Raw genomic sequence first — 25,026 nt, forward strand, 5'->3', positions numbered from 1 at the left:
AGACTCCCCAGGACAGTGATCATGGCATTGAGCCTGACGGAACTCAAGGAAATTTGGGCAATGCTCTCAGACACATGGTGGGATGGCTGAGGGTGTCCTATGCCAGCACAGGAGTGGGGCTTTGATGGTCCTTGACAGTCTTAAGCTACACCTGGGGCAGTTCAGACTGGGTGTCCAGAGGAATTCCTACACAGAAGGAGTGGTTAGACATCGGAATGGGTGGCCCCAGGGAGGCGGTGGAGTGGCCATGGCACTCAGTGCCCTGATGCAGCTGACGAGGGGTGCTGGGGAGAGGTTGGATTCGATGGCCTCAGAGCCCTTTTCCAACCTAAGTCATTCGGGGATCCTGTGTCCTTCCAGCTCGGGCAGCTCAGTGATTCTGCCACAGTGATCCTGAGAACATGAGGCAGAGTCCTCGCAAAGACTGAGGGAGGAACAGAATCAGAGAATATTCTCAGCTGGGAGATACCCACAAGGATCACCGAGTCCAACGCTGGGCCTGCGCAGGACACCCAGGAACCGCTCCATGTGCCGTTATCCGCACACATCTCAAGCATTCAGCCTCGGCGCTGCCACCACATCCCTGGGTAGCCCGTTCTAGTGCCCGACCACCCTGAGGACGAAGAACGCTTTCCTGCGGAGGAATTCGCGCACAGCAATGAGCGGTACCCCCAGCCTGCCGCTCCCCACGCCGGGCAGCCCGAGCGCGCTGTGGCGGGGCGGAGCCGTGCGAGCCAGCTCCGCCATGCGCCCCCTCAGCGCCGCCGCGCACGCGCACGAGGCGCCGCCGCCCCGCGCGCCTTTCCCCCGCTGCCCGCCCCGTGCGCTCCCGGCGCGCCCCGCGCGTTGCCGCTGACGTCACCGCAGCCCGGCGCCCGCCGCCATTGGAGTCGGCGGCCGCCGCTGCCCCGCTCGCTGCGGCCCCAGGCCCGGCCCGCGGGCATGTGAGAGACCGGGCCCGCTCCGGCACCGCCAGCGCCACGGCCCAGCCGCGCCACCGCCGCCTGCACCGCCGTACTCTGAGGAGGCGCCCCGAGGAGGCGCCAGGCGGCCCCTTTCCCTCCCCCTCGGCCCCGGCCCCTTCCCCGCCCGGCCGCCGCCTGAGGGGAGAGGAGGCGCCGCCGCCGCCCCTCCGCCAGGCCCCGGAGCTCCGCGCCGCGCCGAGCGGCCCTGCCTCGTCCCCCGGCGCTCTCTGCTGAACCACGGGGCCCTGTGCATGAATTATGTCTGCCACAAGCGTTGACCCTCAGGTGAGTGAGCGGCGGGGCGGCCCGTGGGCGGGGGGATTCCCGGGCCTGCGGCTGCAGGCCCCGCGAGGCTTTTCTTGTCCCCCTCGGCTGCTTTGGAGCTCCATCGTTCTCCGTAACTTCCCCCGTGGGCGCAGCACGTTCCCGCCTCCTCCCCGGAGCCGGGGCCATTTCTCAGGAAGGCCGGTGCTGAGTGATACGTGGAACACGCTGCTCCAGCCCCGGTCCAAACAAACCTTGAGATGCTGCTGGCCATTTTTAGAAGTCTCTTCCCCGTCCTTAGAAGCTGTGGGGTTCGCAGTGTCTCTGACAATATAAGCGTTTTTCTAAAATTAACTTTTTTATTTCCCTTTTCTTTTTTTTTTCCCCGTAATCACGTGCTGTGGCTTCCCAGAGACCGAAAGGACAGGATAATAAAGGTGAGAAATCATGCTGTGATCTGGTAGCTTAAATTGTTACTGTAAGAGCTCAATTACATAGGTACCTGTGGGTGAGCAGAAATGTATCGCTGTTACTCTGCATGGAAAACATCTGGGAATGAGGGAATGGGTGCTTTGTTTCAAAAATAACATTGACTGCCATTCATCCGAGCTTGCCTGCATCCCACTTAGTGCTGCTGGATTTGCAGTGGGAAGGACTCTGTTGGTACTAAATAATTCTCCCTGTGGAAGATGAAGCAGGTTGCTGTGTAAAGTCACAAGTATATCCCTGTACAATTTATGTATTTTTTCCTGCTTTTCTGCATGCAGTTGTGCTGCTGCTTTGCTGTTGGCTGAGATACTTACTTAAGCCTATAAACTTAATAATTTTGGGAACTTAAAAGATGGTTAACTTCTGATGAGATAATAGGCATTTTTATAACTCTTCTGCTCCAATTGAAATTAAACTTATTACTAAGTCATCTAAAAAATATCTTAATTACTGTTTGCTAACAAGCATGTAACTCTTAAGATTTAGAAAGTAATAATATCCAACTCATAAATGCTTTTTAATACATCTTAACCTGCCTTGAAAATCCAGCTCCTTCTAGTTGAAGAATCACATCTCCCTGTTTTTGTAAACACTCTTTTAACCCTACTCCCCTTGATAAACTTTGCAGAAATGCTCTGCTGAATTCCCAAATTTGTTTGCTAAACACTTTATTTGGTATTAGTTTACACTTTATTGTATTTAGTTCAGCAGTTCTATGAAATAGGTAAATACAGCAACGACCACACTGTGTATTTGAGCTTATTTTTTCAAATTTAAAGCAAACAGGAAATTATTTGAAAGGACCTAATAGCTGGTTTGGGTTTGTATATCATTCAGTAATGGGTTTCAAATGCTTATCAGACATTCTTTTATGCTGAAGTAGGACTTTATGGCAGATATCTTTTTTTTTACAGATGAGAATGTTGAAACTTAAGTTTTCCTGAAAATATCAGGATACCAAAGCTCTTAGCAGTCTTCATTTCATAATTAAATGTAACCTCACCTCATCTTATTTTAGCCAGCTTAAGCAGTGAATAACACACGCTGGGAGAACTGTGAGTTTGTGTGTTCTAATTATGGGCCAGAACAATAGATGTTGTTTCTCAATCTTTTTTCACAAAATTGTTCTCAATAATGATTTTCTGTTGGGAGTTAATTCACATGAGTTGTTTACTCACTCTCAGCTGTAGAATTTTTAATTACTAATTTTTTTAATTTACTCAAACTTTGTTGTATAAGCAGTAATATAAAGAGAAACTATGTGGGGGGTGGGAAATGTCATCCCTTGGTCTTTTTATGAGTCTTTCTGGTTTGCAGAAGAAATCTGGCTGTTCCTAAAGTAGCAGAGGGTGGAACATCACTCCTGCAATGCTGCTGCTGCTGTTTTAATGTGCTGTAACCTTTTTTTGTAGTACAAAATGGTTCATTACATCAGAAGGACACAGTTCATGACAACGATTTTGAACCTTACCTTTCCGGGCAGTCAAATCAGGTTAGTGTATTTTTAACTTAGTTTTTTTTTTTTCCTTAGGCATGCTGTTGGCACTCCATTCATAGGATTGTGTGGAGGGAGCAAATGCCTTAAATAGAAATGGAAAAAGAAATGACAGCATATTGTGTTACTTGGTGATACAACCAGCATTTGTGTTCCCAAAGCTAATATTACTCTGCATCTCCAGATGGCCACAAGTGAAAATGAAGTTGGTGCTCCAAGGAGCTGGAGCTGATTCCTCCTCCCCTTGCAGGTTGTTGGTGTGGCTGGACTGGGACAATCTGATCTCACAGTTCTTTGATAGGCCAGTTGCTTGTAGGAGTCTAAAAATTCTGCTTCTATTATTTATATAATCACAGAAATTAATGTAGTTGGGATTTGGGTTGGATGCTCTCTAGGTACTTTGTAGACTTGTCCCATTTTTTACACTTCAGAAGTTGTTGTTCTTTCTGTCCTCTGATACATTTTAAGAATTAAAGATGTGTTACTTAAGAGTAAGGAACTGTAATGTAAACTCTCATTATAATGTACATTAAATCAACATCCATGACTAAAATGCCATTATAATTGAAAGTATTCTCTGAAGTAATTTTTGACTTCACATTCAGATCTTTAAAGGGAACAAAATTATAGAAACTGGAGAAGCAAAAAGTTTTCATTGACAAGTATGAAACCCCATTTCAGAGAGAAACATTTACTACAGGTACATGATGGGATGGCAAAGTGTTGCATTTTAAAAAGGAAATTTATAAAGCAGCCTGAAGCTGTCAGATGCCAATGTTAATATTGATGGCATCACTGAGCTTGCTTGCAGCACAGACATGTTCTCCAGACTGAATTTAATGGGAGGCATTCCTTCTTTTGGAGTTAATGTGCTGTGGAAGGTAGAAAAACCTTTGTGGGGAAAAAAGAAAGCAAAATCTTAATTTTTAATGCAGAATTAATTATAAAAGAAATAGAGGTTTTCACCTCCCTCTGATTTTTTAAAATTGTGCTTCATTGCATTTGTATGTGATTTTTAATGACTTTAAACTTTAAATATACTAAATGTTCACATAGAAAAAATATACCCATCTATTATAGTTTTATTCTGGGAAGTTTGTCTTTGCTGTCAACAAGCCAAATTATTAGGATTAAATAGAAAAATTGCTATGGCTGTTAGAATTTCCATAATTATAATAAAAGTTTTCTTCATGAAAGTGTAACTCCATTGACCAATTTATTTATGCTGCAGTGAAAAATTGGCATGGCACAAGAAACAATTGTGTAGGTCCTCTTACAATTTTAAGTGGAAAGTGACAGTAGCATTAATTAGGACTGTGAGATTTTGTACTGAAGACAACCATGTTGCTGAACAAAGCCTTATTATCCAGTTATCCACTCAGATTTATTCAGCCCTTGAAAATTACTGTAAAGTACAGATGACTTAAAAAAAAAAGATTTGAAGCCATCTGGGTATTTAAAATAAACTTAAGAAATTAAAGCTCCAGCTGACACAATAATATATTTAACATTGAAAGTCAAATGTAGGTGAGTAATATTGTGTTAAAAAAGTACTTTTAAGAGTCAAGTAGACTCTTCGTGTACAGATTTACACTCAGCAAGAAAAGCATCCTCCTGTAAAGTCATTGAGAACCAAGAGATTATTGCTATGGAACAGGGAATCACCAGCATGGAGCATTTTTGGGGGATAGGAGATTATTTCCTAATTACCAGAATGGTTGAGTTGGTTTTGTTTGGAAATTTTTAATAAAAAGATACAGAAGGGTGCAGAAAGGTCAAGGATAAGTTTATTGAAGTTCTGCTGTTGAAGGGAAGAACTTCTGTCAGGGTTTCTTTTACACTCTGGCATAAAGCCAGTCAAAATAGATTGAATGTCTGCTAAGGATGGCTGCTGAAAGTTTCCTTGAATCTTGGTAGAATCCTTGTGGAGACTTTACAGGCTGTGTGAAGAGATGACAGCTGCAAAAATTGTCTAAAATCCTTTAGCCTAAATATTTCTGAGACAAAACACTTGCTTTTCTTTAGGCTTACTCTTTTCGGTCTTAATATATTAACTTATAGAATTTATGAGCATAAGTATCTCAGAGAACTACTTATATCTCCTCTCTTTCATCTGTTCATCATTTGTTTTTAATTTTTTTCTTAAATTAACATTTAAAATATAACACTCAGCAGTGTAAAAGTCTTTCAGAAAAATGGGTCTTTATGCTAAATATTGATTACTTTAGCTTGGGAGGCTCAGAAAACTCAGTGTATTTTAGAGGATCATCTCATAGGAAGGTGATTTCTGTACCTCTTGTTAGTGATAGAATTTGTGTGTAAATAAAGGCAGCTTGAAAAGTGGCAGATCATTTCTTTTGAATCAATAACATTTGATTTAGGCTGTTTCATCTCTGAAGTGTTTGCAGTACTGTATGGAAGTCTTGGAGGCATATTGTGGTATTCTGTGTATGAAATACAAGGCTATTGAATTACTCTGGCTTTGAGGTGTCATGGAAAAGAGGTCATTGAAAAATGAGCAGTAAAAACGATTCTGTATCAGTTGAATATTAGGCTTATCTTCAGCTAGGAGAGCATTTCACTTTTTTTTTAAGAAAGCTGAGGAATAATCAGATTTTTGGAAAAGTGGCTGAAGTTCTGGTACCATTTTCCTGATTTTGCAGGTAGATTTTTCTTTTCAAGTTTGAAATCTAGCAGTTTGAAAGAAGAGTTCCTCTTCTTAAAATAGTCTTTATGAGTAAGGAAAGACGAGCTGCTGTTTGACTCATTAACAGGGGATGTTGACCTTCCCACCCCCTCTGGTAATTACAGTCGGAGTGTCACTTTGGAAGGTCTCCAATATGAGTGCTTCAAGTTGATTTGAAGAGGAATAAAACCCACTTTAGAACATCCTGGCTTTGTTCTTTTGCATTGCTGAATGTAAGAATCATATGGAATGCTTCGAGATCAGGTGCCAGGAGAGTGTTAGTGAGAGGAAAAGCTTCTCAGCTTGCTCTAAGAATTAACAGTTGAAGGGGAGGAAATTTCAGAGTGGGTCTGTTGGTTTATAAATGTTTGGTCTCTTATTTCATGAGTGGGAGAGATGTCCTGTTTGAAAGGACAGTCAGGAACACTCCTGCACAGTTGTAACTTTACTACTGAGGGAGGAAAAGATTTATGCAACAGGCTGGGAAGGGTCTTTCTCCAAGATTTGGGATGGCTTCTGTCATGTGCCATCTGGGCATGGATTTGTCTCTGGTGCACCAGGCCCTGTAATGTCAGCTTGTACCTGTGGCAAACTTGGCATGTGTGTCAGAAGTAGCCTGTGTATGTTCTAGTGCTTGAGGTGTGGGTTTTTTGTTGGAGACTGTTGGGCCTTCAAAGCAACTTCATAATGAGGCTTGTAACATGTGTATACATATGTTATAGGTATTGTCCTATTAAGGTGATTAATCTAAAGCTTCTTCCATGTAGCAGTCCAGAAATGCTAAATACCCTTAGTTCTGTGAGCTACAAAATATAGTTAGATGTGTTCCTTGCAATAATTTGGGGTATTGGCTACTAAATAACCTTAGAAGTGTGAGATTACATGGTTTCAACATCTCAAGTACTAACCTCAGTGTGAGGCCCTAGTTCTGGGGTATTATGAATGCCCAGATACCTGAATCCTTGGAATGTGAACTAAGATCTGTCATTAGAAATCACATTACTTTGTCTCTATTGTTCTTTTTTGTTTGGTGTTGTGGCTATTTTTAAATGAAGGGTTTATTTATCTGGTGACTGTTTTTTCTCTTTAACAGAACAGTAGCTATCCATCAATGACTGATCCTTATCTGTCCAGTTATTATCCACCATCTATTGGGTTTCCCTATTCTCTCAGTGAAGCACCATGGTCTACAGGAGGAGATCCTCCTATCCCTTATCTCACCACCTATGGACAGCTCAGTAATGGGGATCATCATTTTATGCACGATGCCGTTTTTGGACAGCCTGGGGGTCTGGGAAATAATATCTATCAACACCGCTTTAACTTCTTCCCCGAAAATCCTGCCTTCTCAGCTTGGGGAACAAGCGGCTCCCAAGGACAGCAGACACAAAGCTCAGCATATGGGAGCAGTTACAGCTACCCACCCAGTTCTCTGGGGGGTACCATTGTGGATGGACAAACAGGATTTCATAATGATACATTAAATAAAGCTCCTGGAATGAACAGTATTGAACAGGGAATGGTTGGACTTAAGATTGGTGGAGATGTTACGACTTCTGCAGTGAAAACAGTAGGTTCTGTTGTTAACAGTGCCGGGATGACAGGAGCCCTCTCTGGGAATGGTGGATCTAATGTAAACTTGCCAGTATCTAAACCAACCTCTTGGGCTGCTATTGCCAGCAAGCCTGCAAAACCACAGCCTAAAATGAAAACAAAATCTGGACCTGTAATCGGAGGAGCGTTGCCTCCACCCCCTATAAAGCATAATATGGACATAGGTACTTGGGACAATAAGGGTCCTGTGGCAAAAGTTCCTGCTCCCCAACAGATACCTTCTCCTCAGTCTGTTCCACAGCCACAGCAACCAATTGTTCAGCCTGTTCCAGCTCAGCCTCCTCCATTGACTCAGCCACAGTATCAGACCCCTCAGCAGCCGCCCCAAAACCGCTGGGTAGCTCCTCGCAACAGAAATGCAGCTTTTGGCCAAAGTGGAGGAACTGGGAACGACACCAACTCAGCTGGCAGCACCCAGCCCAACCCCGTTCCGAGCGGGGAGTCCCATCCTGTCCTTGAAAAACTGAAAGCTGCTCACAGCTATAACCCTAAAGATTTCGAATGGAACCTTAAAAATGGACGTGTGTTCATAATAAAGAGCTATTCCGAGGATGATATTCATCGTTCCATTAAATATTCTATTTGGTGTAGTACGGAACACGGCAACAAACGCCTGGACAGCGCTTTTCGCTCCATGAACAGCAAGGGCCCCGTGTACTTGCTGTTCAGTGTCAATGGCAGTGGACACTTCTGTGGAGTAGCAGAGATGAAATCACCTGTGGACTATGGCACCAGTGCGGGTGTCTGGTCTCAGGACAAGTGGAAGGGGAAATTTGATGTCAAGTGGATCTTTGTGAAGGATGTGCCCAACAACCAACTGAGACACATCAGGCTGGAGAACAATGACAACAAACCCGTTACAAACTCCCGTGATACACAGGAGGTGCCCTTAGAAAAAGCAAAACAAGTGCTTAAAATTATTGCTACTTACAAGCACACGACCTCCATCTTTGATGACTTTTCTCATTATGAAAAGCGCCAGGAAGAGGAGGAGGTGGTGCGGAAGGTAAACTTATTAAAAAATTTATTTTATACACAGATATGGGGAAAATGAAATGTGAAGGCTGCTATGGTGGAAAAATGTAAGTAGGAATTCAAAATGTTTTTAATACATCTCAACTTGATGGTTTCTTTGTGTTTAACAACACAACTGATGCATATTTCTTTGTGAGAGTTTCACAAGTCAATGAATTTCAAAGCAGAAAGCTAAGCAGTAATGCGGGTAAAGGACTTTATGTCCAGTTTATTGGAGTTTGATTTATTTTTTTATCTTAAAATGGTTAATAGAAAATAGTTTCTGTTTCAGAATTGGGTTCTGCCAGTGATTGTCACTTAAGTTTTTTTGCCTTAAATATGAGGTGTTTAAACACTGTTTGACTGGAACTGGGCTATCAAAATTGATACCTGTACTGGTATTTGAAATTTGTACATCACCTTTAAGAATAAGAAACCTGATTTTGTTTATTCAGTTTATCTCTCTGGAAAAGAAAGAGTTGCATAATATTGCTGGAATAGTGCTAGAAAGAGTGCATTTATGCTGCTGAAGTCACGTGTATTATTTGGATAAATAAAGGTTTTCAGTTCCCAGGTTTAATCTGTCTACTAATTCTTGAAGTTTTGAGTGAAGATGTAGTGAGAGAAGTCTGGGCAGTAACTGGGAGAGTGTAATAAAACTTTCCATACACTTTCATGGCTCTAAGTCTGCCACAAGGGATCTCTGTCCCTATCCATCCCAATACCTCAGTTTCAAGAATGCCTTTTTCTAATTAGGCAGTCTAGAAGTAATGAGCTGACAAAATAATAGGTGTCAGCATGTGTAGTTGCTACTGAAGTAACACTTAAATTTGCTTGGTGTTGAGAGTGTTTCCTAGACTTTTTTAGTATAGCATTGCAAATACAGCATTTGTTTGACAGGCTGGTTTAGTTTAGGGTAGCTCACACTTTTTTTAAGATTTTTTTTAAAGCAAAGACTTAATGCATGTTCCTGCAGCTTAAATTCTAAAATTGCCACTTGAAAGTTTTTTATTGCCATTTTAAAGCGTAGATAAAATTACTTTAAACTGTCTTCATAGAATGTACCTTTAAATTATATGAGAAAAGGAGTTCAGTGTCTTTAAAACTTTGTGGCTGAACTTTTCCTGGCCATGATAGATGTGCATAGCTGACCTCAGCACAGCAGGGAAGGACAGCTTAAAATTGCAAGTTTTTCATGTGTACTCCCTGTGGGATTCCACAAAGTAAAACCTAAAGGGCTTTACTTGAACACTTCATTCCTTCAGTAGATAATTAGCAATTCAATATTTAATGTGGAGAGGTGTTCCCTTCTGCAGGAGAGAGTCCTAGCAAAGTGAGGCAGCCTGGGTTCCTCTGCCCAGTGTTTGTGGTCTAGTGGGGTGTGATTGGTTTGGGTTTTTAATTCTCTCTCCCTGTGCTCTGCTGCCAAGGCTGGAGGGGAGAACTGTGGGTGTTCAAGAAGTGAGAGCACAGGGAAAGTGATAACAGATCTACTCCTGCACAGATAAATCCCTGGCCTCAGCAGGATCCCAGTGGTGGCACAAAGAGCAGAATTCCTGTGCTTTGTAGGATCTCAGAGGGTTGGTGTTTGACTGTTGAGCTGATCTCATTTTGGGTTGATTTAATAAACAACTAATTCCCACTTCCTGCACAAAAATATTCTTACCTAGGTCATTGCTTTATTTATAACAGGATCAGTTTTTCAAAATAATGCATTTTCCTTCCTCATTTAAAACAGAGGCTCTGGCTTGTATTACACATTCACAAAATAAACTGTGAAGTCTAATTTAATATTTCTTAGATTCCTCTCGATAGCTTAGAAAATGAGAAACCAAAGTACACTGAGGAAGGTGATAGTGCTAGAGAGCTAAAGCAGAGCAGCAATGAAGGAATGAAAGATGCTGCTTGTCAGGTTGCACTCTATAAAACGTGATTGGAAAGTCAATATTTTCCCCCTTCATTAATAAAAGGAATTTTAGAAGTCCAGCTGATTACTAGAAGAGTTTGTTTTTTTTACAGGATATGCATATACCTAAAGTTCTTATTGTTAAGAAGTTAGAAGTTTGTGCTGTTGAAGTTCAAATCTTCCTGTTAACAAAGTTAGTCTTCCTATGACAATTTTTGAAGAATCTTATTGCCAACAACCTTATCTTACAACCTAATTGACATTTTCAGGTAGTTGTTGGTATATGTGCCATCTTAATTGATTTTCAGATTGCTGGGTTTAACTCATTATACTCTTCTTTAGCTGTAAAATCATTGGAATTTTGTGCTTCCATTTCACTGCTGTTGTGATTACAAAGGGACACAATTCTTAAAAAACTGTACGTGGAGAGTTTAAATGATACAATTTCATTTATACACAAATATTTAGTAGAGAATAATAATGTAATCTGTGCAGGGCAAGGCACTGGCATTTGAGCTCTTTAGATGGTTCCAGTTTGTTGCTCACCAGCATTTCCATGGCTGCTGTGTGCAGAGCCAGCTCCAGCTGGTGCTGCTGAGTGTCACTGATGTAGGAGCCCCAGTGTCAGTGCCAAATCATCCAGGGAGGCTTTGGCAGGTACAGTGCTGGATGAAATTCTTCCAAGTGCCAAAGATTGATCACTTTGCAGCATTGCTGAAAGAAGGGATCCCTCCAGAATTGAGAGAGGGTTTGGTCATGCTGGGATGTAAGTCCAGCTTTTGATTTGCCACACTGAAATAATTAACCAGAAACTGGGAGGGGATTGGGGTCTGGAATGAAATAGCAGAACAGTGAGTGGCATGAATTCTCACCTGACCCTACAGCCTTTTTCAGCCAGTTCCAGAGCTGCTTCTGTCATCAAAGCCCATGCTCTGAAAACTGTAAAAAAGTTGTGATATGTGAGAGAGCTTATTTTAAAATAAAATAGAGTATAATGTGGCTTTAGTTATTATTTCCTAAAAGCATGCCATCAGAGCCTTAACAAAGTTGTCTTCCAAAGTTTAAAAGCTTGTGAAGACAAACTTGTTGCAGATCTTGGTAGTTCACAGGTGACAGATGAGCTGTGAGCAGCTCAGGCTCCCAGATCTGCACCACAGCAGATGGTCCCAGTTGCTGTACTGGGCTGCTGTGCTGTCACCTCTGATTCAGGCAAGGCACTCAGCTCTGCACCTTGGTGTTGTGTTGGCAGAGCTGCACAGTCTCAGAAAGCTCCCGAATCACCAAGATTAGCAGTTCTGCTTTAGGTGATTAAATACTGAAAAGTGTTGGCTGGTGTGTGTTAGTACTTGGAAATACTCATTTTCTCCTAGCACTGGGTGATTCCTTTGTGATGAGCTCTCTGTGACAGTCACTGAACTTAAAAGGATGGAGTATTGTCCTTCCTCCAAAGCTCTAGTTTAAAAAACATATTTTAAGATTAATACAGTGTTCCTGAGATAAAGAAAACATTTCTATTTCTGTGTCTGAAGATGAATGCTTTGATCCCACTGACTTTAACCAAGTTTAGTAGGAAAGCTGAAGCTACTTTAGCCTGAAGTGAAGAGAAAAGAAGTTTGACAGGGATGAGTGTCTCCAAGGTGGAAATCTCTGCAAGTTTTGTGGAAACCTATTTTCCCTGTGTCTGAAGACCACACAGATTAGTGTCCTGAAGGAGAAGTGTGCAGCTGGAGCTCTCCTGTGAGATATCAAGAGTATTCCACTGGAGAAGAGAAGCTGAAGGCTCCGGATCTTCAGAACCAAAATGAGCACAGCTTTGTTAGCTGCTTACAAAACTGTTTATTCTTGCTTGCAGTAGTGCTAAATAGCAGTAAGGAAGAGAATTTGAGAGTTAGAACTTCTAAAAAGCAGCCATGCTCGAGAGCACGAAGAATTGTTGCATCAGTTTATGTGGTTTCAGACATTTGTAAAGAGGAAGACTCAGATTAGCCCCAAGAGAGAAAGCAAAAAGCAAGGTAGGAGGAACTGCTTGGGGACTTGCTCAGTACAGAGCACTTTTTACTGAATTAGAGTCTGAGCTGAGTTTCTGAATGCCATGAGCACTTCAGGTAGAGGTCTCAGGTGCTAGCCTGCCTCTTTTATGTGAGGCTAGTCCTTGAGAATGGAAAACTTCCATTTCTAAAGAAAGTGCAATTAGGGAGGTCAGTGGATGACTACACAGAAAACTAAAAATAAATTCAATAAGTTACATGAGGTGGCAATAGGAAAGAGTGGACTCATGACCATGGCAGGGCTGTAAAGGGGATGTGCCACCTTGGAAATGGAAGTTGGAAATAGGATGAAACAATTACTCTTTTTGGAAGCCTGAAAATGGAGGTGATATGATTCAGTTCTAGATACTTTGTAACTACCTTTTGTTTGAAATGTCAGGCAGACATAAGCTCTTTTTATTAAGAACAACATGTAATGTTCTGATACTCTGCCATTAGGAAATGGCTTTTACTGATAATTCATCATAGTTAAAAGTTAAAAGACAGGAGGAATAGATTTTTATAATAAATTCTTCCATTTTACACAGCTTGTTTTGTTTATTTGGTAAAACAACTTTGCTATCTCTTGCTTCTGTCTTAAATTATATATTAATAATTCATTCTGGACATTGTTGACTTAATTTAATTATGAAAATTAAAATATTAACATTCTGCCTGGAGGCAGAAATCAATATATTGTTTTTAAAAGTCTCTTCTGATTTTTATGCTGTGACCAGCTGAAGCAGCAAATGCAATCTGTTGCATTTACAATGGTTGGTATATTAACAAGTAAGCTTTACATCACAACAGAAACAATTCTGAGATGAACTTTATACAGAATGAGTCCACAAAGCAAAATATGAAGGTGTTAGTTCAGGAGTTGGCTGGGGGTGATGCTTAGGCTAGTTCACAATTTCCTTTAGAATAGGATTTAGTGCCATGTTGATGTGTTTAAGTACAGAATGAAGTATTTCCATGCCAGCTCTGCCCTGTAAGCAGCAAGAATGGGAAGGCAGAGCCCTTTCTGTTCAGTGTGCAGTGCTGCCCTGGCTGGAGGATGCACCGGACTGAGGCACAGCAGCCTGGTTCTGTCCTGCTGTCTGTCCTTGCACGTTCTGCGCTTGTGGGGCTCCTGGAACCCTGGGTGAAGAGCCCTGAGTGTTGTGTGGGCACTGCTCAGTGTCCCTGGAGCCCTGTGCTGCTGGGAGGGCTCAGGGTCACTGATGGGGAGCTCCCTGCAGGCAGCCCCAGCTGCATCCCTCAGGTGACCATTACTGCCTTCAGTGTGTGCTCAGCAGAAACTTGGGGGAAAGGCTCAAAGACCCTGCCAGCAGCACTTGGGGACACCCTTGGGCTGGTCAGTCCAGCTGTGCTGGGTTTTATCAGACTATGTAGAAGCACAAAACTTTCCTTCTACCTGATATTGTTTCTATCCCTTACCCCCAGTTGTTTCCCAGTGCTTCCCAGAATAGTTGAACCTGTAGGAAGATTGAGGGACAGAATTTCTCGACAGCTCAAATCCCTGCTTTTACTGAATGTGACTAAACTCCAAAGTCATTTGAGTGCTTCAAAATTAGACCAGTTCTGTGGAGTTCACTAATCTGCCATCTGCTTTCTGCTCGTGTATTGGTTGTGCTACTACTGCAGTAGCTAAAATAATCCAGAAAGTGGAATATTGCAGATCCTGGTTCTCCTTAGGAGTGTTGATATTTTATACCTTTCTCTCTCTGTGACCTTGCTTTGAAGTGACTGCAGGTATTCATCCAGATGTTCCACCTGAGACTGCATTTAAAAGCATTAAATTATCAAGGCCTTGGGTTTGTTGGGTGTGAACAGTATATTTATAAAATATCGCAGCATTGTTTTAAGTATGTAATTATCTGGGATCACATTAGTTCTGTTAAACTACTAAAAACTCTGCTTGTTCCTTTGACTAAAATCTAAACTTTTTTCTCTTTGCAGGAACGTCAGAATCGAAACAAACAATAAGAATAAACATAAACAGTTTGATATATATACTAGAACTGATATTAGATTCGACTATGAGAAACAAAATTAAGTATAACTGGTGCTGTATCCTGGCATCAGGACAAACTAAAGCTTTCAGTTCCAATATATCTTCTCGTGCAGGGGAAATTAAGTTGTTGCATCTTTAAGTACATTGTAGTTTATTTTTGCCCAAGTGGATCTGCATTAATTTGTATCTTTTTTTTTCTATGTAAAATTCTGTAGAAATCATTAATAAAGGTGTGTCTGTTTTTATTTTTTTAAGTTGGTAAACAGTTATATTAACCTAATGTGGACCTATACATGAGCATACTAAAGTGTCAGTGCTTCCCAAAGACTTTATTTTGGCATGAATTATGTTCCTAGCCAGATATAGAGATTATGGAGAATACATGACAAATCTTCCTTTATCCTCCTCCCAATCCCTTTTTCTTCATGGCAGAAGTAAGAAACCATGCATTGATTTTTTTAAAATTTTTTTGTCATTAAAAAAAAAAAAAACCTCGTAAGATACTGCACTTCAGAATTTTAAAATGAAAAAACTCCTAAATTTCTGATCACTTTGTGCAGCTGCTCTGCCTCTTTATTTATCTGTACAATTACTCTTTTAAAAAAACTGCTGATGCGCCATGTTGGTTTTTTCTGTCTAGTAGAAAATCAAATTGTCAGTGGAATTGTTTCTCTGGAAAATATTTCCCTTTCACATTCTGTTAAGCAGTGCTTCAGTGTGCATCTGTTATTCCATATCCTGCCGAGGGTGAGCACGACGCTTTCTCTCTGCCATAATTCTGCTTTACGGTTTTTGTAGCTTAATTAAATAATAATGTGATGCTATCGACATTGCAGGGGTTTTAAACAATGTGTTTAAACCTGTTTCAGCTTTCAGGTGTTATTAGTTAATTGCAGATCATTTTTAATCCTTCCCTTCATTACTCTCTCCCAACTCCCCCAAATCCTAATGCCATTTAAAGTTTTTATACCAATAATGCTGAGCTTTAACGTAGGAACTAATAGTACGGATAATATGATGGATTATGCCTCAGATATTTGAAATTGACAGTGTGTTTGTCTAATTTTTTTTTTTCTGTTGGATGAGTAAAAAAACCTGTTTTAAGAAAATGAATTTGCTGTCATGTTTTTGTGGAGTGAGGGGACCGTCGGAGAACCTGTCACCAACTGGAGTTCCAGTTAAGCATGGAAATGGTGCTCATGTCCGCTGCTCTAGCACACTGAATCTGCACGTGTTTATTGTAGAGGATCTTTTACTATATTAGGAAGCAAGTATCTTCTGAATACTATTTACTCCAAAAGGACCTCCAATTTAAATAAAGTTTAATCTGTATCATTTAGACTTGTATTTAGAACGTATAACTCTGTCTCTGGACTGTTACTGCCTGTAAGGAGTAATGGACAGCATCAGATTAACTTTTTCCTCTAGGAGAATACAAGCCTTAATAAACAATACATATTTAGCAAGCTTGATGTCATTTTCATTTTTTTCCCTACATTCAGTTGTCTTCCTCTGTTCCAGTCACACTTTATGCTGATTCCTCAATTTAATCTAACTTGAGAAGTGGTTTGATTGAGTAACTCAGATGTTTGCTCTCAGCACACCTGAGTGGTTTCACAGGACTCTGCAGAGCACATGGAAGCAGCTTTGGCTGTTCCCATTGCTCAGAGGACCTGCATCCATGTGCAGTGGCTGTCACTCGTGCTTCCCTTTCCCCTGGTGCAGTGGAGAAGCTGAGGAGAGGACTGGAAGTTGTGCTGTATCCTTGAGGAGGCAGCAGCACAGCCTGGGGTCACCAGGGTGAGAAAAGAAATCCCAAATCCTGTAATGCTTTGACCAGTTTTGTTCCCAGCACTTGGCTGTGTTTCCCAGCTCTAAGTACAGTAATTTACTTTGGTATCTTTTTTTAACTGACTTTTTGAAGCAATTGTGCATTTTATAAAGATACTGCCTTCCAATAAAAGCACCTGCTGCTAGTTTTAGTTGTTACATCAGAACACTTCCACTGGTGATTCTAGAGCCAGAAAGAACTGCTATATCTGGATGCTCAAGAGAAAAGTTAATTACAAACTTCAATATTTTTTTCCAGATCTAAGCACTCTTTGCTGTGATATACCAATAGAACTTCAGGTAAATGTTTTCTAAAAACAAAATAATTGGGAGCCTTCAGCTGAAACTGGTTTGACAGTATTAAAGTGGTGATGTGTTTCAGCTGTCTGGCTTTGTGGGTAACAGAAAGCTTCAGTAAGAAGAGATTTGTTACTGACACTGCAGTGTTGTACAGCCCTATCAGAGAGGTGGGAGAAGATTTAAGAGTGGGTAAAATAATCCTGTTCATCAAAAGCACGTTGGGTGCTCAGATAACTGCAGTGCTGGCTGCTGGTCCTGATTTTCAATCCCCTGCCACTGCAATTCCAAGGGATGACTCACTTTTTGTGTTTCACAGAGTTCACATTTCACTGTGAGGGGGAAGAAACATTCTTCCAGTGTCTCTTGAAGAATAACTTCATGTCACAAGTCTTGCTTATTCTTTATTTAGTCCAAGTAATAGTTCTGAAGGAATGTTCCTGTGTGCTTTTGGAATTGCTGCTTAAACTCACTCCTTAAATGAGTTGCTTTGCTTGGTGTTTCTGGAGTTTGGGTGTGACATTAGCTCTGCTGCCTTTCACTTTTAAGCCAAATGGAACTGGTAGCACCAAATGCTGATTAAAAAGTTAAATTGTGTCTCTGATTCAGTTGCTGGTTGGTGATGGCAGCACATGGCGCTGCTCTGAAGCTGTGAATGTGCATCATGAAGGGAAAAAACCTATTTGTTTGCAGGTAGTCACACCAAAAGCAATAGTACAGAATAATTAAATCTTTATGGAGATTATGTTTGTCACTGGGAGTGACTTGAGCTGCTAGAGAAAACAATGAAGTTAAACCTACACTGAGATGTGAGGGCAGAAATTCAAGATTACTTCTCTTCCATAACACATTGTGCTCATAAGGCCAGACTGATTTTTTTACTTCTCATTTTTGGGAGAGGGAAATAGAGGATGTAAAATATAAAATTCTATTTTTTTCCTGTCACAATTTACACTGCTGTTGATATTCAAAGATCTGTTTCTTGACAAAATACTTGGTATTTCTTTGAAGAAGTTAAAGGTATCTATGAAGTTGCTCAAAGGGTATTAGTGAGATCTCAGCAAAGAAGAGGACAGTATTTATTTCTAAGCATTAGACTGACCACAGTGCACTACAGAGCATGGGTAAGTGTTTTGCTTTTCCTCTTTAAAACTGAGGGATTTAATTTGGCCAGAGAAGATGGAAATTCCAATAAATGTGGCCATAAAAAAAACCTTGTAGGCAGAGATAGTGCCAAGCTATCAAAAGAAAACTAACTGATGTAATATTACTGCCCTTTTCTGGTTTCTGCACCTCTTGAGAAAAGAGGCTGAGAGGAGTAAGGGAAATTTAGTTAAAGCAGGAGATAAATGCAAAACTAAGCACAAACATCTGATGGAGGGAAGTGTGTTTTGATGCAATGCTCCTTCTCCTGGTCTCTCAGCTACTTTGAATTCTTTATGTTGAACAATCTGTTTCCCTTGGAAAAAGCTCTGGCTCTTGCTGACAACAGTGCTCAGCATCTGCTCATTTCAGGAGAAAGCTGTTCTCTATTTTTGGGAAAGTGCAGGTTTTAATTGGAATTTGTGATCCTGCCCAAGAACAGAGCAAGTGTAGCTGGGGCTGTGATCACTGCCTTGGCTGTAGCCTGCCCTGTCCACAGCCCCTTTGAGAAGGAACAGCTCTTGTTCAGCCTATTTTTAGAATTCAGAGAGTTGACTCAGAATGTTGAAATGACTTAATTGGGGTGTGACTTGGCAGAGGGAGATTTTGGATTTCACAAGAAACATGGTTCAGCCTGATGGATTGTTCCGTAGCTGACATCATTCCCACAGCGCATCTTCCCAGTTCGCATCTCTTGGTGCTTTCACCTGACGTGAGGGTGAAGGGAAGTGTCTTGGGTATGAACATTATCACTTTCACAGCTTTCCTGTCTTCAGAAAAGCTTGTGTTGATTAAAAAAGCTCTCAAATTGCCTATTGCAGATGCAGAGCTGCTTTGCACGTGCAGTGTGGGATGTTTCTCATTTCCCTGTCAGAGCATGAGCAGGGCAGGGCTTTAGCATTTCCAGGAACAGCTTTTGTTCCCTGGTACAATGTGGGATTAATTTCCTTGTTTTATGTAGGACCATCATTTCAGGGCACCTTTGTAATCTCTTGGGAAATGCTGCATCAAGAGTGCTGACTTGACTTGTGTCTCCTCATTCTGCTTCCTGTAGCATCCCTGATCTCCCTTTTGTTCACATTCTGAGGTGAGTTTCTGCCAGCACAAGCAGGACCTTGGAGATGTGCCTTCTTCAACATGCAGGACTTCATGGAACTGGCATCATCACTGTCTTTTACTGAATATACTTCAGTTTGGAGAGCGTGGGAGGTTTTATGCCATCTGTCTGTTTATAAGTTATTCAAGAAATTATTTTTACCTGGGATGTTACCATGACAACAGACAGACAGTGAAGTCTTCACCAAATGCATTTCTAATGTCCAACTGCTGCTAAATCAGTAGGATCTGGTGTTTTGCTGTGGTTTCAATAATGAAGACAGTGGGAAAGAGGTGTAAATACTTGTTTTACCAAATATACAGTCTCCAGGTATTTTTAGATTATTAATGCAATGCCTTGGGCAGTAATACATATTGCGAGCAACATCCTTAAATATTTCCCCCCCCTCACCATCTGGATGTGAGAATAGGAAGAAAATAAATTTTATCAGTAAAGGATACATTGATTTATACAGATATTATTAAGGAGCTTTTTTCATTATTTATATCTACTTTGATTTCTGTGCTTTGCTCTGTGGGCCTGCAAATTGTAAGTTGAGCAATTTGATGCCTGATAACATTTCAGCCTCTAGGATAGCTCAGCATCTCCCTGGAAGTTGTGTCCTGCAAACCCTCCTGAGTTAGAAACCACTGATGTAGTAGGAACTGTTCCTGCTGCTCTCCTGTGACAACACATTTCAGCTGAAAGCACTTGAGGGCAGAGAAATAGAATGTTCAGGTTCTTGCAGCTGAAGGCACTTTGCTGAAATAGTATTTAGTCAGTTCTGATAAAACTTTGGGGAGCTGGGAGTCATTAGGCTCAGAAGTAGCAAATGAGATCATTGTCTACACCTGGAGGGAGAGTCACTTTTCATTCAAGACTGCACATTCCCTGCACTGGGCCCAGATTGAGCAAGTCTGGAGTTGAACTTACTGGTGGAGAGTGGCTTCTTCTTCACCTCCTTTGTGGATAATCAGCCCATTCAGGAAATAATTTTCATACATACCCTTTTGGAAGGTCTGGGGATTTATGGAGACTGTTCAGCTTTCTTAGTCTATTGGCATGTATGAAAATCCTTTTCTAATATAAATCTGTTTCATGCAAATTTGTAAAATATCGACAGTATACATTTATGTGAGCACAAATAGTATGATTTATTGGGGGAAGAACTCCTCAGAGGTCTGCAAAAAGCTCCTGCTTGTAACTTCAAAACCTGTCAGCACAGGTTTTTGGCCACTTGTAAAAAAGCTGATTACCCAGAACCCTTGAAAACACTTTGGTGAAAAGACAAGGTGCTTTGATGTTTTGGCTTATATTCCATAAATACATTGGTGATATTTGTTACCTGACATGAAAATTCACATTTGTTAAGTGCAACTGTCTGTAAAGTTTCTAGATTTCTGTCCCAATGCTTAAGTTTTGCTGAGCCCCTCTGAAAGGTGCTCTGAGATACACAAGAGCTGAGATCCTTCCCAGCTCTGCTGCTCAGGACTGGGGTAGGACAAAGGCTGGAAGGGTGTCCAGGGTAGGACTGATGACAAAACTCTGCCATTGCAAAGGATTTTTGTACCATTTGTTTAAAGAGTGCAGGTTCAATCCTTAAATGAGCTATTTTGTACCTTCCCACAGGTAGAGCAGAGAGCAGGGGTAGGAGCCAAATAGGCTGAGCGTGGAGGCTCTGGGGTGTCAGGAAGGAGCAGTTACTGGTTAGGACCCCATTTCTGGGACAGTATTAGATTCTGAGGTATCAAAGCCAGTTTTATTTCTTAAGCCACTGGCAAATTGTTGAGATTTTTCTCATATTTTATTCTTTTCAGTCCTCACACTGTGTCACTTTGAGATCTCCCTTTGAATCAAAATACTCAATTGTGGTGTACTGAAATTGAGCTGTTGGCAGCAGTTGGGTGGTCAGACACTTAATCACACCAAATTCTGTTCTTTATATGTAGTACCTGCCTAACTGAGCTAGCTTATTTCACAGTTTTCAGGGATCTATGCTTTTTTTCCACTAATGCTAGATCAGCCACCCGGAATTTGGAACAAATGAAGCAATTACAGAGGTGTAGCTGCATGTTGTATCACTGGTGTGCAGCACTTCAAAAATGAAAGCAAAGGATGCTGCTTTGTGTCCTCCAGTTTTATTTATTTGACTTCTGTAAACGAGAAATTACAGCTAAAACATTATAACTGCAGCAATTCCTTGTTTGCTCTGACAAGGAGCAAGAATTCCTAGTTTTAATCTGTTAGTCTCTTAAAGAATAATTTTTCAGTGTGCCTTGGTCAAATGCTTGATTTGCAGAACTTGACATCTTGTCATTCACTCAGCAGCAGCATCAAAGTTGAAAGCATGGAGGGGTTTTTTGGTCCAAAATCTTTGCCTTTCTGAAAATGCCACTTCAGAACCAGGGAGTCATGGTCAATGAGTTGGGAGAAGAAATAAAAAGCAGTTTTTATCAACTGGGAGTAAAGACAACTCCAAAAGATTTCCTGATGCTGAGGAAAGAGCAACACTAATGAGGCCCTGTGGGAAATGTAATCTCCCTGTAGTGAGTAAAATAGTGGGTGGGGAAGAGCAGTAATTTTATGAGCCAGGTATAATTTCAGATTTTTCCTGAACTTACTGACCTTGCTGAGGATGGTAAAACACTGCAAGTTGCTAATTCAGTTATTTCAAAGAACATGATAGTGGAAAATGAAAAGGAGGGTATTAATAAAAGACCAGCAGATGGGGTGATCTTTAGACAGATTTAAAAAAAAAAAAACATTTATCCATTAGAGTTTATTTTAAATAATAAATACAAGCAAGGATGTGAATCTGCAGATCACAAACTACACAGAGGTTCCTCTTGTTGAATTCCAAAAGCCTTCTGGTGAAATGAGAGTGGGTTGTGAGGCACAGCCATCCTTAGAAACACTGAAAATTGTCATCTGCTTGCCCTGGGGACTGTGACTGTGTTGGGACTCCAGAGAACCCACAGCCCCTTTCCCTCTCACCTCCTCCTGATGCTCCACAAAGTGAGTGGCCCACTGGGGGTGAATAAAAACATACCAGGCATTTGTGAAGCTGTGCTTTCAGTCAGGGCACAGATTTCCCCCCACAAATACTCTGAGCATGGAGATCAGCACCAGTGAAAAACCTGTGCTGCAAGTGGGGCTTGTGAGAGCCCTGCTCAGTTCTGCAGGAAGAGAAGAGAAGAGAAGAGAAGAGAAGAGAAGAGAAGAGAAGAGAAGAGAAGAGAAGAGAAGAGAAGAGAAGAGAAGAGAAGAGAAGAGAAGAGAAGAGAAGAGAAGAGAAGAGAAGAGAAGAGAAGAGAAGAGAAGAGAAGAGAAGAGAAGAGAAGAGAAGAGAAGAGAAGAGAAGAGAAGAGAAGAAGAGAAGAGAGAAAGGGGGAAGGTGGCAAACGTGAAAGCAGCCCTGTGGTTTTTGTTCTTACTTGTTTTTTGAAGTGTGAGGGTGTGGTTGTGCTAGAGATAAATGGAAAGGCAGGAGGAGGGGAGGGAAAACAAGTGGTGCACAGTATGTGGTGCACAGTAAGTGCTGCCATCAGCTTCCCCAGCACACCTGCAGCGAGGAGCCCACATGGGCTTTCCTGAGAGCCTTGTGGCTGCTGCAGCGTCCTCAGTTGTGGCTCATGGAGCAGCAAAGGTGGTGTTTGAATTACTCCCAGGAGCCCAGCTGTGCCATTAGTCAGCCTGGTGAGGTTTGTCCAGAGGCACAGAGCATCTCCAGCCTGGTGGCTGCAGCAAGCATTCAGCCTGTTTGAAAGATTAGTTACAGGAGCTGTCACAGCACAGAGAAAAGGAGGTTTACAGGGAGTACAACTCTGACACGTCTGCCCACAGGAAATGTTGTACAAACACAGGCCCAGAGTCCTGGACAGTTAAAATGGATTTTCTTTGTGATCTAATGTCATCCTTTCCATGCAGTTACTTCTGCAGCTTTCTCAGACTTCATTCTCCCAGGCACTTTTCATCCTCAGTAGAATAAGAGCATGTAATAAGCCATTAGTTTCTCAAATAGCTCACACTCTGGAAAAAAACGGTGGGATTTTTCTTCTTTATGTGCATCAGTGTGTATATTACATTTATGTACACATATACATGCATTTGCTTCCAAGAGGAGACGTGCATGGACAAACAGTGATGGCTTTTTCTTCACAGAAATGGGAAGGTGGGAACTCTCACTGTGTGTCTGAGCTGAAGGGAATTGGCACAGCCCCAGATGCTGCTGATTTCCACTAGCTGGCAATCTCATTGTGCTTTTTGTAAGAACGCATTAAAGGTATTAATGATGCTAACAAAGAGGAAAGTGGGATGATTAACAATGAAATGAAATAGCAGAGGAGGGAGGAGGTCTGGAAGGCTCAGTGTGCATCAGAGACTGTTCTCAGAGATGCAAACCAGGGAAAGCAGCCCCTTTTTCACAGCTTGTGTCAGACAGCTGGTCTGGTGTGATGCCTGCCCAGTTGCCCACATCCCACATTGGGTGGTTCCAGCCCAACAAAGGGATTCTGCAAGGGTGGGTTCTCCTTCCTGCAAGAACTTGCCAATAAATAAAAAAGCACTGGGTTTGGGGAGCTCTACAATTCTTTTACACTGTAAAAAGTGCTGGGAAGATAAGGGTTTTATTCAGTGTTACCTTTTCTCTAAGCAGCACTGGCTTTCAGCACAGGCTCTCTGTCACAGAGAGCTGCTCCCTTCCCCATTACAATCCTGCCCACACTTTGTTTTTTAATTGAACTCTGACTATAAAACCCAAAATACCTTATTTCAGTGATTGGATCTTCACCCCAGGCTGCACAGTTAGCACAGCTAGAGGAGGGTAAAGGATCAGAATTAGCAAAGCTGGAGGAAATGTAATAGCAAATTCATGCCAAGAAGCCAACTGCAGAGATCCTGATCATCTCCATGGTGCTAATTTGGTGCTGCTGCTGCAGTTCACAGCTCTGCCATTTCTGAGGCCATCAGCAGAGCTCAGCTAGATGAGCCTAAGAGAGCTGGGCAGGGCATTGGCTCTTTCCATAGGTCCAGCTGCATATTTAGGATGCCTTTGAATTAGTTTGAATGTATAGGTATGTGTGGATCACTCTGAGGTGATGTGATGTAGCTGGTAAATTGTTCCCAGAGTTCTGTGGAGTGGAAAAGTGGAAATAAACTGGTTTTTGGTAAATTGTATGAGTGTGCTGACCGCTCAGAGTGCTTTGCATCCTCCTCTGGCAAACAGATTCCTTATCCTGTGTGTGCTCTGCTGCTCTCAGAGCAGACTGGGTTTTTGTTCCCTGTGGGCTGGGTGCTCTAGGAGCCAAGAATATTTTACGCTTTGTTTTCTCTTCCTGAGCTTATGCCATTCTCAGTTCTGACTTCTGGACGTGGCTCCCACAAGGTGGAACCTTTCAGACTGGGGTCTTTGCAGGGACGTAGCTCGAGCCTGGCTTGTGAGAATTACAACCAAGCAGTGAATTAAGGACTAGAGTTAAAAACTCAGCTCCAGTCTTAGTCATGTTGGATATTCTCTCAAGTCCCTGCTCTACGTTGATGAGTCCTGGGAGCTGAGATTGTTCTTAGGTGCCATTTGTTTGGAATTTGTTCTCACATGTGCCAGTTTATTGCATTGCAAGGCTCCTAGCAAAGCTAAAGGGTACAAAATGAGGCTTTTCTGTTCCTCACCTGCCATTCCCATCTCTCTGCAGATCTGCAGAATGCAGGGAAGGATATGGGGAATGTAACTCCCAGTTGGCACCATCTGGCACAGCTCATGCTTGGCCTTCCAAGTATAGGATGTGATCACAGCCATGCAACTGTTCCATCCCCACAGTGATGGGGCCTGTGGGTGCTACTGGCACAGTTTGTTCTGAAAGGAGTTCCTGATTTGGTTAAAAAAAAAAATGCAAAAAACAAAATCCAAAAAACAGCCAAACAAAAAAAAAAACCCCAAAAAATTCCAAAAAAACCAAACACTGTTAGAGCAGAAAAAAAGATGGAAAAAATTATAAACAAGCAAAGTCCCAGCAGCTCTGTTAAAAAAAAAAAATAAAAATAGGGGGGAATTTTTTATTTGGAGTATGAGGGGTCACAGAAGATGATGTTCAGGACTGAAATGCAGCCAGAGGGCCCTGGGAAGCTCTGTCCTCCCTCACTGCCTTTTGTTCTGCTCCAGACAAGCTGCCTGCACTGCTGCATCCC

General features: G+C 41.8%; 1 protein-coding gene across 2 annotated transcripts; it reads left to right on the forward strand.

Moving 5' to 3' along the window:
* The first annotated feature begins 1,120 nt into the window (after positions 1-1,120).
* Positions 1,121-15,943, forward strand: YTHDF1 (YTH N6-methyladenosine RNA binding protein F1). 2 transcript variants are annotated; one of them, XM_063172510.1, is made up of 5 exons: positions 1,121-1,250; positions 1,642-1,666; positions 3,131-3,210; positions 6,993-8,519; positions 14,423-15,943. In XM_063172510.1, the coding sequence occupies exons 1-5, from the start codon at positions 1,224-1,226 to the stop codon at positions 14,447-14,449; spliced, it is 1,686 nt and encodes a 561-aa protein (XP_063028580.1). In that variant the 5' UTR covers positions 1,121-1,223; the 3' UTR covers positions 14,450-15,943. The 2 variants fall into 2 exon arrangements, with proteins under 2 accessions (XP_063028580.1, XP_063028579.1); XM_063172509.1 differs by lacking the exon at positions 14,423-15,943 and having other exon boundaries at positions 6,993-10,545.
* Positions 15,944-25,026: the final 9,083 nt, after the last annotated feature.

This window comes from Melospiza melodia, chromosome 19, assembly GCF_035770615.1.
Source record: "Melospiza melodia melodia isolate bMelMel2 chromosome 19, bMelMel2.pri, whole genome shotgun sequence".
NCBI lineage: Eukaryota > Metazoa > Chordata > Aves > Passeriformes > Passerellidae > Melospiza > Melospiza melodia.